General features: G+C 42.5%; 1 protein-coding gene across 7 annotated transcripts in view; it reads right to left on the bottom strand.

Annotated features, from left to right (window-relative positions):
- Positions 1-554: 554 nt before the first annotated feature.
- The window catches only part of mbnl3 (muscleblind-like splicing regulator 3), a 76,015-nt gene continuing 59,069 nt past the window's right edge, over positions 555-17,500 (bottom strand). For 2 of the 7 annotated variants that reach the window (XM_029771666.1, XM_029771668.1), the window contains exons 8-10: positions 14,870-14,980; positions 12,128-12,222; positions 7,508-7,658 (exon numbers count right to left, since the gene is read on the bottom strand). In XM_029771666.1, the coding sequence (XP_029627526.1) occupies positions 7,641-7,658; positions 12,128-12,222; positions 14,870-14,980 (224 nt within the window). In that variant the 3' untranslated portion in view covers positions 7,508-7,640. Of the gene's footprint in view, positions 7,662-12,127; positions 12,223-14,869; positions 14,981-17,124; positions 17,229-17,500 lie in introns of those variants that run through there. The other 5 variants (XM_029771669.1, XM_029771673.1, XM_029771671.1 and 2 more) reach the window with 5 other exon arrangements.

Raw genomic sequence — 17,500 nt, 5'->3', positions numbered from 1 at the left:
CACCTGGTAAGAGCGACCTGCCAGGTAGGATGCAATCCAAGAGTGTGCAGAGCCTGAGACACCCAGCCCTGAGGGTGGAAGGAAGGATCTGATGGTTCAGTGTCGAAGGCCGCTATACCTCCGACATCGGCAAAACATCAGCTAACCTGTCTTAACTCTCCTCCACCCACTAAAGCTAATTCATGCTGTATCTTTGCTGGTTAATTGGCACCCTAAACAACCGTAAGGCACAATGCCCCCTTGATACAAGTTTTAAGCATTTAATCATTTGAATTAATTCCAACTGCAGCCTCTGTTTATCCTTACTCCATACACCTCTCTTTCTTCTCTCTAATTTCTCTGTGACCTTTCTCTTCCTTACCCCTTCTCTCTCTTGCTCTCTCACCCTGCCATCTCTCATGGGACTGACTCCTGCTAAAATAAAGGTTAAATAAAAAATAAGTGAAATGCACATAAAAATCAAGTGTTTGAATTGGGTCTTGTGTCAGATGAACTGTTGAGTCCTCAACTTTAGTATGTCTAGATGTAACTGAATGAAGAAGAAAAACGATAGATCACCATTTAAGTGCTTTATTAAAAGGTAAAACAAAAATAACAGAAGTCATACGTGTATGTATATCTATATATTTATACATAGCAAAAATAATTGGCATGTAGCACAGTTCTCTAGCACGTACAAGCACAACAAGCTAAATAGAAAGTGAAAGAGAAGCATTTTCATACCAGGAATCAAAGCAGTCAATTTCACTTTTGTCCTAGAGTGGGGGAGAGAGGAGCATAATGGACAGCCTTCTCTCCAACGGAAATGCTTTTAAACAAACCCAATATTTTACCTGGGTGCAAGTTTGTTCACTCCTTGGCTTTGCCTTGCCAAGCAAGCAGAAACAGGCAACTAATAGTTATTTAAATTAAAGGGACAAATTCTGTAGTCACTTCCCATGAATGAGATGTATGTTTTTGCTTTCACATCAACACGCACATATGTACATTATGAGACTGATCTTTGAATCAGTTGTTAAACGTTTGGGAGCCTTGACCCCCAGTCTACAAGAAAGTTGTCCTCTCCTCTGTTTACAGTGGAAAGGCCTTGGACCAATCCACTGAGACCCAGTCCCTCCACCACCTCTAGGACAAGTGCCATGGCAACAAAATGATTGGCTTCCAAAGCAATTGAAGAGCATTAAATGTACAAGTTCGCATGAACAGAAGTTTTCGTCAGGGATGTTTGTTTCGCAAGTGTGTGTAATTGTAGTAAAACCAGTTTTTTTTATCCAGATCTGACTAAAATCCTGTGGAGAATTCAGATATATTGTTTTTTGGATAATGACAATGAGTAAAGAAAAATCCCTTCTCACAAACCGAATACACATGAATAGCAAATTATTTCCTGTTTTTGCACTACTGACATCCATTATTTTCCGACTGTCAGCTGATCCGAATGTCATTCCCTAGACAGACAGCAGGTGGACCACCAAATTCACAGGTTCTTCTGCACAACGATTTGCATGCAGAACGATGGGACTGATAGTGTAGAAAATCCTAACACAGTTTGATCTTGAAATCAATCTAGTTTTATATAGGGTTGCAAAGGAAGGGTATATTACATTACAATTTCAAAGTTTACCAGTAAACTACCTGAAATTTGGTAAATTTCAAGGATTTAATGTAAATTATCACAAAACATCTAGTGGCCCTTCTGGGTACTTCAGATGACCACAAGTGTCTGTAATGATCTCTGGCCCTCTGTGTGGCCTTATCACATGTCAAATATATAACAATCAAATAAGATGATTTTAATATTTTTTTAAAATTCAATGGCAAAGCTGTAAAACATTCTTCTAAATATAAACCATCAACTTAGTGAATACCACTGGTGTTTAATATGAGGGTATCAGCATGAAATATCCTCTATATTTTTTCACACTTTTAATTATTTTACAAGACTATGTCAATATGTCTTTGTTGTAAATGTTTTGCAGCTAAACTGGTGTCAGTTTAGTCTATAGTTAGAAGCATTGCAGAGTTAATTGAAAATAATGCCATTGTTGATTACATTCTAATTTAATAAATGTTCTCTTGAATCATATCTGCTAGAAACTAATGGACAATATGGATACAGGTATACAAAATGAATACTATATATGAATACTTAAAAAAAAAGTTATTCAAGTATAAATGACCAAAGTTATCATAGGTTGCCATATATTACCTATTAATTACCAAAAAATACAGAAGATTCCAGTAACTTCGTTAAATTACCGGTACCTTTGCAACCCTAGTTTTATGTAAGCTACCATTCTGATTTACTGTGTCACTGTCATCAAACAGGAGAACACCTGATGGAAATGGAAATATCATTCATTTGTTGACTAAAGGTAATATGCATATAGTTCTATTAGTTCTAACTATATGCATATAGTTCTAACTATAGTTCTATAACTAAACTGGTTCAGGATCAGACATAGCTGGACTTCTAAATGCGCTTCTATAAAGTATGGCAAACTACAAAGCTTCTTTTTGACACATTCAGTTTTCTCTTAACAGCGAGGCACCATCATGTTTTGATAGGAGCAGGGCACATATAAAACAAAACCAAAGACACATCCCTCAAAAACAACTCTCTTTTGTTACACTGTATTAAAATGATAATTGTTTATCTGTATTTCTTAACAATACAGTAAATTAGATTTTTTTATCAGTTCTTTTCTCTATATTTATTCAAAATAAATTCAGAATATTTTGACTTACTTATGTACATAAGTGCAAACGAGGTGAATATCACACATTCGTACACTGGTTGAATCCCCTAAAGCTCCAGCGAGCATCGACATCTCCCAGCACAGCTGGGCAGGCCACAGGGGGAAAGAGACTTCATACTGAGGACCAATCCAAGAGCTCGGTGACATCAGCACTTCCTGTCCAGGTGGACAGAAGGCCTATAGTATAAGCCTATGAGCCTAGGTGAAAATTGTTGGCAATACAATGCATAGAGACGACGCATAGCAAATTCTGTACAGCATGTATGGGCCAGTTCAACTCCAATGTAATGTGGTGATCAAAAACAGCAAATCAAATCAGGTCATAAGTCTATAATGACTCAATTTAGCAGAATTATTTCAATCTTGTATCCAGTCCCAAAGTCTCTTTACCCTCCTGGTATTTAAGGTGATCACTTTAATAAAAGCTGAGATGCGTTCTTACTCTCCAAAAAAACAAAATACAGAAATAAAAACGAATCAAACCCAAAAGATAAACAAACAAACCACCTGATCTCCCCAGAGGACCTTTGGACATTAAGGATTTAACTTGACTTTTTCTTACAAAATATTCAATCATCTTGCAATCCAAGACAATCTAACTAGACATTCCCTTTCTGAATAAGTTAATGTTGTACATTATTTCAATTCATATGTGAAAAAATTCACAATTAAGATTGACAAAGGTAGCCATGTTGTCGTTCTGTTGCCACAGCAACAACAACAACTTACTATTAATAAGTAACAATGAATCTATCATTGTATAGATACAAATGTATATATTTTTTTTAATATAATTTCTATTTTTAGTTTTTCTTAAATGGAAACTACACAAACTATTAATTAAGTATCAATGAAGATTATCTTATTTTCATGCTATGACTATTTTTTTATGTCGAATAAACAATAAAAACATTTCTAAATGGGTGAAAATACCACTAACAGTTCTGTCCATAAATAGTCACATCTTTGATATTGTAATTTAGGAATTAAGACAAAAAATGTGACGGAAATTCGATGAAGTACCATTAAGAGAGGGAGAAACTTTGGAACATAATGGTAAAGGATGAAGAAAGAAAGAAAGAATAATATATTTGTACCAACAACACTACAATTACTCTAGCTAACTATGTTATTGTACAAGGAAAACACACCTCTTAAACATGTAAGTTTACCTAAAATGCGAACGCCCCCCCACGAGGCACATTTTCTTTTTCTTAAATCAAGTATTTTGTTATTTCCAACTAGATAGCAGTTGGAGAAGGCATAATGATGTGACAGAGAGGGGGGGAGAGAGAGAAGATAGATTTTCATCTTGGCTGGGCAATGCAAGTCCTTCAAAGCTATACAATTTAGACAAAATGAATATGTCTAGACATTCTAATATCAATTTCATTGATTAAGAGAGGACCATTTCTAATATGCATCTGAATGCTTCAAAGAAAGGGGGAAAATGCAGGGACCACACTTGTCCAAAGATATTTCTGAAAGTACTCATCACACTCACAAACATTTAAACATAAACCTATATAACAATACACACACATACTTAAAACATTTCTTAACACAGTATGTTGTCTTAACGTGGTTTGCATTTGACCTCTTAATAGAAATAGCCTATATAGTGAATCATTACATTTCAACATGCCGCTCGAGTTTTTGCGCTATTAGATACATTCACCACGTAAATGACATGACTTAAACATGAATAGCTTCCTGTCAATATCCATTTCCCCCCAGATGTGGAAAACGTCTCAACATGTCCAACTTAGTAATTCAGTGTCTCTTCATTAATTAAAACATTTAAACACGCCACCCACTCAGTCTGATTACTTTTTTTATCTCATCAAAAGATGAGACAGCACAGCTGTTACAAAGCAGAAACTACAGACACACGACAGATCTACGACGCCAGACAGGCAGTGCTAGTCAACGTATCATCTGTTTTGAAAAGACTGAAAAGTCAGTTATTACAGTGTATGGACAGTGGTTGGTTTCAGAAGACTTAAAAACTAGTGAGAGGCACATTAAAACTCACCTAAACATATCAGCTAATGTATTGTCTCTCTCCATTTTCATAGCAATTCTGCTCCATTTTGTAATAATTCTGGATACTATATTTTAAGACCAAATACTCGACTCCAGAACTGATCCGTTTCTCTTTCAGTCTCTCACTATCTCCTTCTGTTTCCTCTACTTAGGTCGGTACTGTTCCACCAGGTCACTATATTTGTAGCATTTAAAGTCTGCTGATGATTGAAAGTAAGGACACAGTGACTATGATCAAATACATGATTTGCAGACAGAACAATTTCAAGCTTACTCAATATACTCCCTGCAGAACCACATTTTTTTGTCAAATCCATTCCATTAAAATATTCTTAACACAATATATAGAAACATTTATACCACTTAGTCAAACATACTATTATGAATGCAGGAGATCGACCCAAAAAATGATCTGCAAATATCAGTTGACGTCTGACAGAGAAAGGGACGGCTCATTGAAGGGGAAACATCCACTCAGATATCAATCTGATAACAGTAATGGAATTCTATTCAGGATACAGTATACACCAATGATTGGCACAGACAAACCTCCATTATAGAATCATTGGCACACAGGTAAGCATGCTAGACCTTTCAGACAAGCAAAGCAACTCCCCTTGGTTCCAGAAAGTTCAAGAAATAATTAAGTATTATTTCAGATTTCGCCATTGAATTTCATTTTTGGTTTCAATAATGTGTCCTTCCACGAATAGATTACCTTTTGGGTAGTGTAATTTTGTCAAAAATAACAATTTCACTTAATTGTACCATTCTGTCTTGAGGAGCACATGTTAAAATTCATAACAAACATGTTTTCCCATCTCAAGAGGTTTAAAGCTGAAACCCGCATAAGGGAATAACAGCGCCATTCTTCAGCCCGAGCAAAGGTGATATTGTTTTTGTTTTGTTGATTAAGCGGAGGAGAATAGCATCCAGCATCGTGGTAAAAAACAATAGCAGTACATTGCTGTTCTATCATGCGTGCAATGACGTTCAATGATGTCAGAGGGGAAATGACATTAAATAAGTAAAACATCTTCAGAAATGACAGTGGAAACATCTGAAAAACTTGGGGTTAAGTGAGTTAAAATCTTCTTAGAAGTTGGACAAACAAGACATGGGACATGGCAAAATGTGGATTTTCAGAGAAAACAAATAACTTATTTGAATGAAAATGGTTTTGTTAGGTTAGAGCATAGTCTCTCTAGACAGATGGGTTGCCTCCCACAACGCGCCAATGTTCCAGCATACACTTCTGTACTAAAACAACGTCAGTTTGACAGAGTAAAAGGTGGAGTTGGGGTATCCTTCTTTCTTACGTCACTGCCTTATTCGCTTGTTGCCCAAAATAGTAGCTAACAAGTTGGAGCTCACAGAGGTTATTTTAATGAGTGTATTTCACAAGTGGCTAGTTTGCATCAACTACCTTCACTAACACCATTGCAAAGGTTTTGCCTGCAAACTTTGGTTTCAAATTGCAAAGTTCTGGCATGTCTGGCTGTACAGGCCATGGTAAGAGTTTTTCACAATTCCTGCCTGCATTCTAAGCCCCGCCTACCCAAACTTGTGATTGGTCTGTCTGAAGAGGACAATTTCCTTTTTCATGATTCCCAGTGCTGTTGCCCTAGGTCTGGGATTGACGAGACTAGTTAGAGCATCGATGTACGTGATCTAACAGTTCAATTGAAAGGCACTCTATTCGTGTAACGACCCAAAAATCATCTCATGAAGAGAGCTTGTCACAGGACCTAGTCCTCCTGAACAGAGACCTTTCGACAGGCAATATATACACAGGAGGAGCTATAGCCTTGTGTGTCAATAGAAACACTTCTCTATTCTTTGTCTGAGATCAAGGCTATTTGGGTTTTAAGTCATTGACTTCAGTTGTTTTGAGATAAGACATCAAATCTCCTACATAGCTGGGAACTCAAAAGGCACAGACAAATGAACATGGAGAAACATCAGATATGAGACCTTGGGTGAGATTTTTGAATTGGACCATAGGAGCTTAGCCTCTCTGAACTAAGGGAATGGCTCACATAATAACACACTGCTTTGAAGCTTCAGCCGTCTTGAAACGTACTGTAAACATTAAATGAGACGCAACACATTTCTTTGAAGTGAAAAAGAAAAGATGACGAAAACGTCATTGCATTCTAGAATGATCTACAGGATCCAACCTCTGCAGACTACTTCTAGAATGATCCAACCTCTGCAGACTACTTCTTTCTTCTTGTCTGACTTTTCACTCATTTTCTTTCCAGACTGTCTGACTTTGGGGGAACCGTCAGCTGTGTAAGATTATACGACCTTACGCCTCATATCCTCAGCTTAGTCTCCAAGAGGATTTGCTGTTTTTAGTGTGTATGTGTGTTTGTGTGTTAAAGGTGTGGGTGTGTATGGCTGTAAGAACTGGGGAGCCGAGCCTCTCCTTCAGTCAGCTCCTTCAAGTCAATGTGCATCAGTCTGGGCTGGCTTTACATCAACAGTAATGGGTCCAAGCTTTAGTATTGCCTGTGATAAATGTCAATAAAACCATGTCAACTTTTTTATTATGTGAATACCTCCTAAATGAGGATAACACTACCTCTCACTTGGGGTGCACTGTAGGTTAGGCACATGTTTGTTGCATTCAAATAGTTGACTGTGGTGTTTTTGGGGCAGGGTTGGTTGGTTGGGGATGACTAAGGGTTTGATGGTGTTGTCGGGTGCTTTAACTGGGGTTTCACGGGAGGGTTACTGGGTTCAGCGCCACCGGAGCAGCCATCAGGAGTTTGGGGAGAGGGCAGAAGTGGGCTTCCATGGGGACGCACTGAAGGTCCACTGGGTCGGCACTCAGAACCTCTGAAGGGTCTACTGGAGGAGATGAGAGAAAATGGGAGAGAGAGCGAGAGGAGAGAGAGAAAGGGAGAGAGAAGAGAGGGGAAAAGGAGAAATGAAACCTAGAAAACAACTGGAGAGAGGGATCATTTCATTTCACCAATAGTAGTACAGTATTGTAATGCATCAACTTACACTGCACTGATTCAGATGAATGATGATTGGCTAAAATAAATTGATAATAAGATGATAGTTGGAGCTTTATTGTTAGATTTCAGTGCAGCCTTGAATGTTAATGATCATAATTTGTTATTATAAAAAATGGCTTTACATCACCTGCTATCACATGGTTGGAAAGTTACTTATCCAATAGAACCCAGAGAATGTTCTTCAATGGAAGCTTCTCTAACATCAGATATGTACAGTGCAGTGTTCCTCAGGACAGTTGCCTTGAGCCGTTACTCTTCTCTATTTTTACAAATGATTTGCCACTTGTCTTACAAGAAGCTAAAATGACTATGTAAGCTGATGATTCCTCACTCTACATGTCAGCACCCAAAGGCAATGAGCTCATTGAGACTCTTAACAAGGAGTGACAGTGTCAGAATGGGTGGTTAACAATAAACTTGTCTGAAACAAAAAGCATTGTATTCGGTTCAAAACATTCTCTAAGATCTAAACCTCAGCTGGAGTTGTGCAGAAAGCGTGTGACCATTGAGTAGAAGAAGCTGAACTCCTAGGAGTAACATGGATGGTCAGTCATCATGGGCAAGTCATACTGACAAAGTTGTTGTGAAGATGGGGAGAGGTACAGTATGTCTGGTATGAAAAGAAAGCCGCTGCTGGCTCAAAACAGAGCAGCACACCTTGTCCTTAACTACACACACAGAACTAACATCAATAACATGCATGCTAGTATTTCCTGGTTGAGGATAAATTGACTACTTCTCTTTTAGTCTTTTTGAGAAGCATTTGTGTGTTGAAAATGCCTAACCACTTGTATAATCTATTTGCATACACTTCAGATTGACATACAGTGCATTCGGAATGTATTCAGACCCCTTGACTTTTTCCACATGTTACGTTACAGCCTTATTTTAAAATTGATTAAATACAATATTTTACTCATCAATCTACACACAATACCCTATAATGAAAAAGCGAAAACAGTTTGAGCAATTGAGCTCAGGAGCATCCTGTTTCCATTGATCATCCTTGAGATGTTTCTACAAATTGATTGGAGTCAACCTGTGGTAAATTCAATTGATTGGACATGATTTGGAAAGGCACACACCTGTCTATATAAAGGTCCCACAGTTGACAGTGCATGTCAGAGCAAAAACCTGGGCATGAGGTTGAAGGAATTTTCTGTAGAGCTCCGAGACAGGATTGTGTCGAGGCACAGATCTGAGGAAGGGTATCGGAAAATGTCTGCAGCACTGAAGGTCCCCAAGGCCACCAAGGTAACCACCAAGAATCTTCCTAGAACAATCGGGGGAGAAGGGCCTTGGTCAGGGAGGTGACCAAGAATCTGATGGTCTCTGACAGAGCTCAAGAGTTCCTTTGTGGAGATGGGAGAACCTTCCAGAAGGACAAACATCTTTGCAGCACTCCACCAATCAAGCCTTTTTGGTAGAGCGGCTAGACGGAAGCCACTCATCAGTAAAAGGCATATGACAGCCTGCTTGGAGTTTGCCAAAAGGCACCTAAATGACTCTCAGACCATGAGAAACAAGATTCTCTGGTCTGATGAAACCAAGCTGGAACTCTTTGGCCTAAATGCCAAGCGTCACGTCTGGAGGAAACCTGGCACCATCCCTATGGTGAAGCATGGTGGTGGCAGCATGAAAACCTGCTCCAGAGCGCTCAGTACCTCAGACTGGGGCGAAGGTTTACCTTCCAATGGGACAATGACCCTAAGCACACAGCCAAGACAACGCAGGAGTGTCTTCGGGACAAGTCTCTGAATGTCCTTAAGTGGCCCAACCAGAGCCCGGACTTGAAACAGATCGAAGATCTCTGGAGAGACCTGAAAATAGCTGTGCAGCGACGCTCCCCATCCAACCTGACAAAGCTTGAGAGGATCTGCAGAGAAGAATGGGAGAAACTCCCCAAATACAGGTGTGCCTGTAATCGCAGCCAAATGTGCTTATGTAAATGTGATATTTCGTTTTTATATATATATATATATATATATATATATATATATATATATATATATATATATATATATATATATATATATATATATATATATATATATACACACCTGTTTTTGCTTTGTCATTATGGGGTATTGTGTGTAGATTGATAAGGGGAAAAAACTGTTTAATACATTTTAGAATAAGGCTGTAACATAACACATTTTGGGAAATGTCACGGGGTCTGAATACTTTCCGAATGCACTGTACATTAATTGTTTATTCTATGCATCGTCAGGACAGAACGGCAGTTGGGTAAGCTCAAGGGGGAGGTGTGTGTCTCTTTGTTAACAAGAGTTGGTGCGCAAGCTCTAATATTAGGAAGTCTCGAGGTTCTGCTTGCTTGAGTTAGAATACCTCATGATAAGCTGTAGACCATACTATTCACCAAGACAGTTTTCATCTATATTTTTTGTAGCTGTCTATTTACCACCACAAACCGATGCTAGCACTAAGACCACACTCAACGAGCTGTTTTGGGCCATAAGCAAACCAGAAAATGCACATCCGGAAGCGACGCTCCTAGTAGCAGGGATTGTAATGCAGGAATAACTTAAATCGTTTTACCTAATTTCTACCAGCATGTCACCTGTGCAACTACACGTGAAAAAAACTTTAGATCACCTTTACTCCACACATAAATGCATACAAAGCTCTCCCTCGCCCCATCCATTTGGAAAATCTGACCAAAACCTCAAACAGTGACTCGCTTAATACGGAAGTGGTCCGATGCAGCGGATGCTAAGCTACAGGACTGTTTTGCTAGCACAGGTTGGAATATGTTCCAGGATTCATCTAATGGCATTGAGGAGATTACCACATCAACCACCGGCTTCATTAATAAATACATGGACGACGTCGTCCCCACAGTGACCATACGTACATATCCCAACCAGAAGCCATTGTAAAGGCTAGAGCTGCCGCTTTCAAGGAGCGGGACAATAATCTGGATGCTTATAAGAAACCGCTTTACTCTATCTGATGAACTATCGAATAGGCAAAGCGTCAATATAGGACTAAGATCGAATCCTACAACACCAGCTCTGACGCTTGTCGGATTTGGCAGGGCTTGCAAACTATCCCAGATTACAAAGGGAAACACAGACGCGAGCTGCCCAGTGGCATGAGCCTACCAGAAGAGCTAAATGCCTTCTATGCTCGCTTCGAGGAAAGCCACACTGAACCATGCATGAGCGCACCAGCTGTTCCAGACGACTGCGTGATCAGTAAGACCTTTAAACAGGTTAACATTCACAAGGCCACAGGGCCAGACTGATTACCAGGATGTGTACTCCGAGCATGTGCTGACCAGCTGGCAAGTGTCTTCACTGACATTTTCAACCCCTCCCTGACCCAGTCTATAATACCTACATGTTTCAAGCAGACCATCATATTCCCTATGACCAAGAATGCCAAGATAACCTGTCTAAATGACTATCGCCCCATAGCACTCACATCTGAGTGCTATGGGGCTTTGAAAGGCTGGTCATGGCTCACATCAACAGGAAATCCAGGACGTCTATGCCAAGCGGTGTCAGAGGAAGGCCTTAAAAATGGTCAAAGACTCCAGCCACCCAAGTCATAGACTGTTCACTCTGCTACTGCATGACAAGAGGTACTGATGCACCAAGTCTAAAACCAACAGGACATTAAACAGCTTCTACACCGAAGCCATAAGACTAAATAGTTAGTCCGGGTAGCTATTTGGTTAACTATTTAACTATCTGCATTGACCCTTTTTGCACTAACTTTTTTTACATACGCTGCTGCTACTATTTATTATCTGTCACTTTAACCCTACGTATATTTACATACTGTATCTACCTCAATTACCTCGTACCCAAGCACATGGACTTGGTCCTGGTACCCCGTGTATATAGCCAAGTTTTCGTTATTCATTGTATATTTATTATTAATTCTATTATTACGTGTTTTACTTTTCTATTATTTCAGTAACAAAAAATTCTCTATTTTTGGGAAGGGCCTGTAAGTAAGCATTTAACTGTTAGTCTACGCCTGCTGTTTCTGAAGCATGAGACGAATAAAATGTTATTTTATTTGACAGACAGACAGACAGACAGAGTGACACAGATGGCTTAACACTAGACCCTAATGCAACAGAATCCACCCCAAAAATCTATTTTCAGTGTGTCACATTAAAAAGTGAATGAAAAAAGTGAAATGTGAAACACATACAGTATGTATGTATATTAAATGATAAACAATGGGAGTCTTAATGGCCAAAGACCTGACACCATACAGATAGAAACCAAAGAGAGAACCCAAAATGAAGGGACAAACCTGATTGGAGGCGGCTGATTCTGCGAAAGGAACATTGGTGACTGGGGTCGAGGCCGACGAAACAGTGGAGGTGGTGGCACCGTGCATCATGGGTACTTTTATTCAGGCGAGTTGGACAAGAGACAGGGGGGATGGGTGGGGGGAGGGGGGGATGTTATGGTTACCATGGCGAAATGTGGAAGAGGAGTAAAAGTCATGGCAAGAAGTCATGTGACGACATTGCCAGGGGTGAGGGGTTTCAACAAGAACCGAGACATGCAAATGAATAAGAGAAAAATTAAATGACATGACTTATTCCAATTAAAGGAGAACCAACTATGTTAAAACTGAGGAACAATATTCAATATTGTCTCAAATCTAATAGTCGTTAACAAAATATGTCAGAAATCCTATTTCATACAATCGAATCAGACTAAGGCATCTGATAATTGTATTCAGATGGAGGGAGTACATGTGTAGGGAGGGAGCAAATGAATAACAGAAAAAAGAAGCAAAAGACTATTTCTGTGAACCACAGACTCACACACAAACGTAAAGGCATTAGCTAATATAATATGACACTCATTTGTCATCCTTATCACATAACTGAATAACATTAATATGCTGAGGAAATATTCTAAAAATAATCAAATACGTTAGTCTTGAGATGGGAATGAGATAGCAGTGTGTACACAGCAGGCTAAGGGTCGTGGTCAAAAGTAGTGTTCCATAAAGAGAACAGGGTGCTGTTTAGGACGAAGTCACCATCTCCCTCCTGACTGACATTATGGGATGATTTCATTAAAGTGAAAGGTCAGATAGGATGCGTCCCAAATGGCACCCTATTCCCTTTGGGTGCACTACTTTCCAACAATTCTGTGGGAGTGTGATGCATCACGTGCCGTTTCAAAAAGGGAATGAATACATCAGAATGCAACAGACAGGTATACAGGCCGTTTGTGTAGAAATCAGCATCATCATGTTAAATGCAGAAGGGAATGGATGAAAAAACGAATACCGGGTAGGACATGCATATAAAAAAACAGAAACACAGCTTATAGAAAAGCACAAACACTGACACACATGCACACACACACACGTTCTGATTTTACAGTAAGAGCTACCTCCCCCTAGATACAGTGAGAGGAGCTACCTCCCCCTAGATACAGTGAGAGGAGCTACCTCCCCCTAGATACAGTGAGAGGAGCTACCTCCCCCTAGATACAGTGAGAGGAGCTACCTCCCCCTAGATACAGTGAGAGGAGCTACCTCCCCTAGATACAGTGAGAGGAGCTACCTCTCCCTAGATACAGTGAGAGGAGCTACCTCCCCCTAGATACAGTAAGAGGAGCTACCTCCCCCTAGATACAGTAAGAGGAGCTACCTCCCCCTAGATACAGTAAGAGGAGCTACCTCCCCCTAGATACAGTGAGAGGAGCTACCTCCCCCTAGATACAGTGAGAGGAGCTAACTCCCCCTAGATACAGTGAGAGGAGCTACCTCCCCCTAGATACAGTAAGAGGAGCTACCTCCCCCTAGATACAGTAAGAGGAGCTACCTCCCCTAGATACAGTGAGAGGAGCTACCTCCCCCTAGATACAGTAAGAGGAGCTACCTCCCCTAGATACAGTAAGAGTATCAGTTTCAAGGCTGCTGAGCCTGCCCTGTGCACTGGTTCACTACTTCCATAAATATAAAAGCATTGGATTGGTGGAGGCATTGGCTAGTGGGGATTTCCACCATATTTCTTACACCAGTAATTTCCTTTAAAATCAGTGAAAGGAAGTGAACAAGTCCACACTTTTGGAGGAAGGAGAGATAATTGGGACATAGCCTAAGTCTAAGGGGGAGGTAGAGGGGGAGGTAGAAGGCTAGGTAGAGGGGGAGGTAGAGGGTCAGGTAGAGAGGGAGGTAGAAGGCTAGGTAGATAGAGAGGTAGAGGGTCAGGTAGAGGGTCAGGTAGAGAGGGAGGTAGAAGGCTAGGTAGATAGAGAGGTAGAGGGTCAGGTAGAGGGTCAGGTAGAGAGGGAGGTAGAAGGCTAGGTAGATAGAGAGGTAGAGGGGAGGTAGAGGGTCAGGTAGAGGGTCAGGTAGAGAGGGAGGTAGAAGGCTAGGTAGATAGAGAGGTAGAGGGGAGGTAGAGGGTCAGGTAGAGAGGGAGGTAGAAGGCTAGGTAGATAGAGAGGTAGAGGGTCAGGTAGAGGGTCAGGTAGAGAGGGAGGTAGAAGGCTAGGTAGATAGAGAGGTAGAGGGTCAGGTAGAGAGTCAGGTAGAGAGGGAGGTAGAAGGCTAGGTAGATAGAGAGGTAGAGGGGAGGTAGAGGGTCAGGTAGAGGGTCAGGTAGAGAGGGAGGTAGAAGGCTAGGTAGATAGAGAGGTAGAGGGGAGGTAGAGGGTCAGGTAGAGAGGGAGGTAGAAGGCTAGGTAGATAGAGAGGTAGAGGGTCAGGTAGAGGGTCAGGTAGAGAGGGAGGTAGAAGGCTAGGTAGATAGAGAGGTAGAGGGTCAGGTAGAGGGTCAGGTAGAGAGGGAGGTAGAGGAAGAGGGGGAGTTAGAGGTAGAGGGTCAGGTAGAGAGGGAGGTAGAGGAAGAGGGGGAGTTAGAGGGGGAAGTAGAGGGTCAGGTAGAGGGGGAGGTAGAGGAAGAGGGGGCGTTAGAGGGGGAAGTAGAGGGTCAGGTAGAGGGGGAGGTAGAGGAAGAGGGGGCGTTAGATGGGGAAGTAGAGGGTCAGGTAGAAGGGGAGACCAGCTGTGGATTCCCCTCACCAGTGAATCCAGGCGCTGACAAGAGGCGGCTGTGGGGGTGCCTGCAGCTGCTCCAGTCCCGCCTCTCCCAACGGCCATCCACTGCCAGCGTGGCCGGCCCTTTCATAAGCCCTACAAGAGACAGGGCAGCAGGCTTAAACTGAATCCTAAATGGCACCCTATTTCCTACATAGTGCACTACTTTTGACCAGAGCCCAGAGGTCAAAAGTAGTGCACTATATATATATATTAGGGTGCTATTTGGGACGCAACCTGGGAGACCAACAACCTCATACTGACTAGGCTGGGACTGAGATATCTGAGCTGACAGAGACACACACACACTCTAGCAAACTCTAATAATACACAAATAAAATGTTGAAATAAGTAGGTTTTTTTGTGTCAGAAATGAAAGTGGGATGACAAGTGCGAGCACAGCGGCAGATAGACAGACAGACAGGCAGACAGACAGAGGACAGGCAGACACCAGTGGGACAACGTGAAGGCTCCAAAATGACTAATATCTACTTTCATATCCTCCAAGGTTCTTGGTGTTGGGGTCTGGAACTTAACTATGATTCTAGAATCTACTACAACTAGAACTACTTAAGTACAATCTGAGAACTACATCCACTATCTTCAGAGGACGTGTTGCTGATCATTCTCCCCCTCTCTCCTAGCTATCTGGCCAACCACAGAGTCCATCTACTACCAACCCGCCCTCTCTCCTAGCTATCTGGCCAACCACAGAGTCCATCTACTACCAACCCCCCCTCTCTCCTAGCTATCTGGCCAACCACAGAGTCCATCTACTACCAACCCCCCCTCTCTCCTAGCTATCTGGCCAACCACAGAGCCCATCTACTACCAACCCCCCCTCTCTCCTAGCTATCTGGCCAACCACAGAGCCCATCTACTACCAACCCCCCCTCTCTCCTAGCTATCTGGCCAACCACAGAGTCCATCTGCTACCAACCCCCCCTCTCTCCTAGCTATCTGGCCAACCACAGAGTCCATCTACTACCAACCCCCCCTCTCTCCTAGCTATCTGGCCAACCACAGAGCCCATCTACTACCAACCCCCCCTCTCTCCCAGCTATCTGGCCAACCACAGAGCCCATCTACTACCAACCCCCCCTCTCTCCTAGCTATCTGGCCAACCACAGAGCCCATCTACTACCAACCCCCCCTCTCTCCTAGCTATCTGGCCAACCACAGAGTCCATCTACTACCAACCCCCCCTCTCTCCTAGCTATCTGGCCAACCACAGAGTCCATCTACTACCAACCCCCCTCTCTCCTAGCTATCTGGCCAACCACAGAGCCCATCTACTACCAACCCCCCCTCTCTCCTAGCTATCTGGCCAACCACAGAGTCCATCTACTACCAACCCCCCCTCTCTCCTAGCTATCTGGCCAACCACAGTCCATCTACTACCAACCCCCCCTCTCTCCTAGCTATCTGGCCAACCACAGAGTCCATCTACTACCAACACCCCCTCTCTCCTAGCTATCTGGCCAACCACAGAGTCCATCTACTACCAACCCCCCCTCTCTCCTAGCTATCTGGCCAACCACAGAGTCCATCTACTACCAACACCCCCTCTCTCCTAGCTATCTGGCCAACCACAGAGTCCATCTACTACCAACCCCCCCTCTCTCCTAGCTATCTGGCCAACCACAGAGTCCATCTACTACCACCCCCCCCTCTCTCCTAGCTATCTGGCCAACCACAGAGCCCATCTACTACCAACCCCCCCCCTCTCCTAGCCAACCACAGCCCCCCCCCCCCAAGCAGCAGTGAGTGACCGAGCCGACCTACCCATGCCTCCTGATGGCGCCATGCACAGGATTGAGCCTACCACAGCATGCAAAGAGGGGGAGAGAGGGGGATGAGGGGGGGATGAGGGGAAGGAAGATGGGGACAACAGAAGGAAGTGATGAGAGGATAGAGGAGGGGAGCAAAGGGGGAGGAGCGATTGACACAGAGAGAGTGACGACAGACAACAGGACAAGACAAAAACAACATTCAGGTTAGTGCAAGCCACAAGAACAGCGTGTAAATAATCGCTAATATAACCTGTCACAGTCAACTAGAACACAGCAGAGACAACATGGAGGCTTAAAGGCAGACAGGCAGAACACAGAACACGGGACAGAGCAGTGGAGGGCATAGGATGCAGAGAGCGTTAATAGTGTTCAATTGCTCATTGCTGTTAAGTCTGGATGGATACGGCATATCAATTGTTATTGTGGTACTTTAATAGCAATATAGACCTGATGATGGAACAGCTGAGGAAAGTGGAGGAGTGGATCAGGTAGAGATCTATACATTCTCTCCCAGAGTGTGCTGGGTGCTGTTGCTGCATACTTTAGGCCACCTAGAGCAGATTGTGCCAGTATTTGTGCGTGATAGCAGGGGACCAGTTAAGCATGGGACAAAGACACAGAGTGCAGGGGACAGAGAGGGAGAAAGAAGGAGAGAAAAATAGAGTGAGAGTAGGAGGGAAGGACAGAGTACACCCAATAAGCTCTATCCCAGACAGAAGGACAGAGTACACCCAATAAGCTCTATCCCAGACAGAAGGACAGAGCACACCCAATAAGCTCTATCCCAGACAGAAGGACAGAGTACACCCAATAAGCTCTATCC

This window comes from Salmo trutta, chromosome 13 (genome assembly GCF_901001165.1).
Source record: "Salmo trutta chromosome 13, fSalTru1.1, whole genome shotgun sequence".
NCBI lineage: Eukaryota > Metazoa > Chordata > Actinopteri > Salmoniformes > Salmonidae > Salmo > Salmo trutta.
Note: the sequence above shows the minus strand (reverse complement) of the source record. Positions and strands in the feature narration are given on the sequence as shown.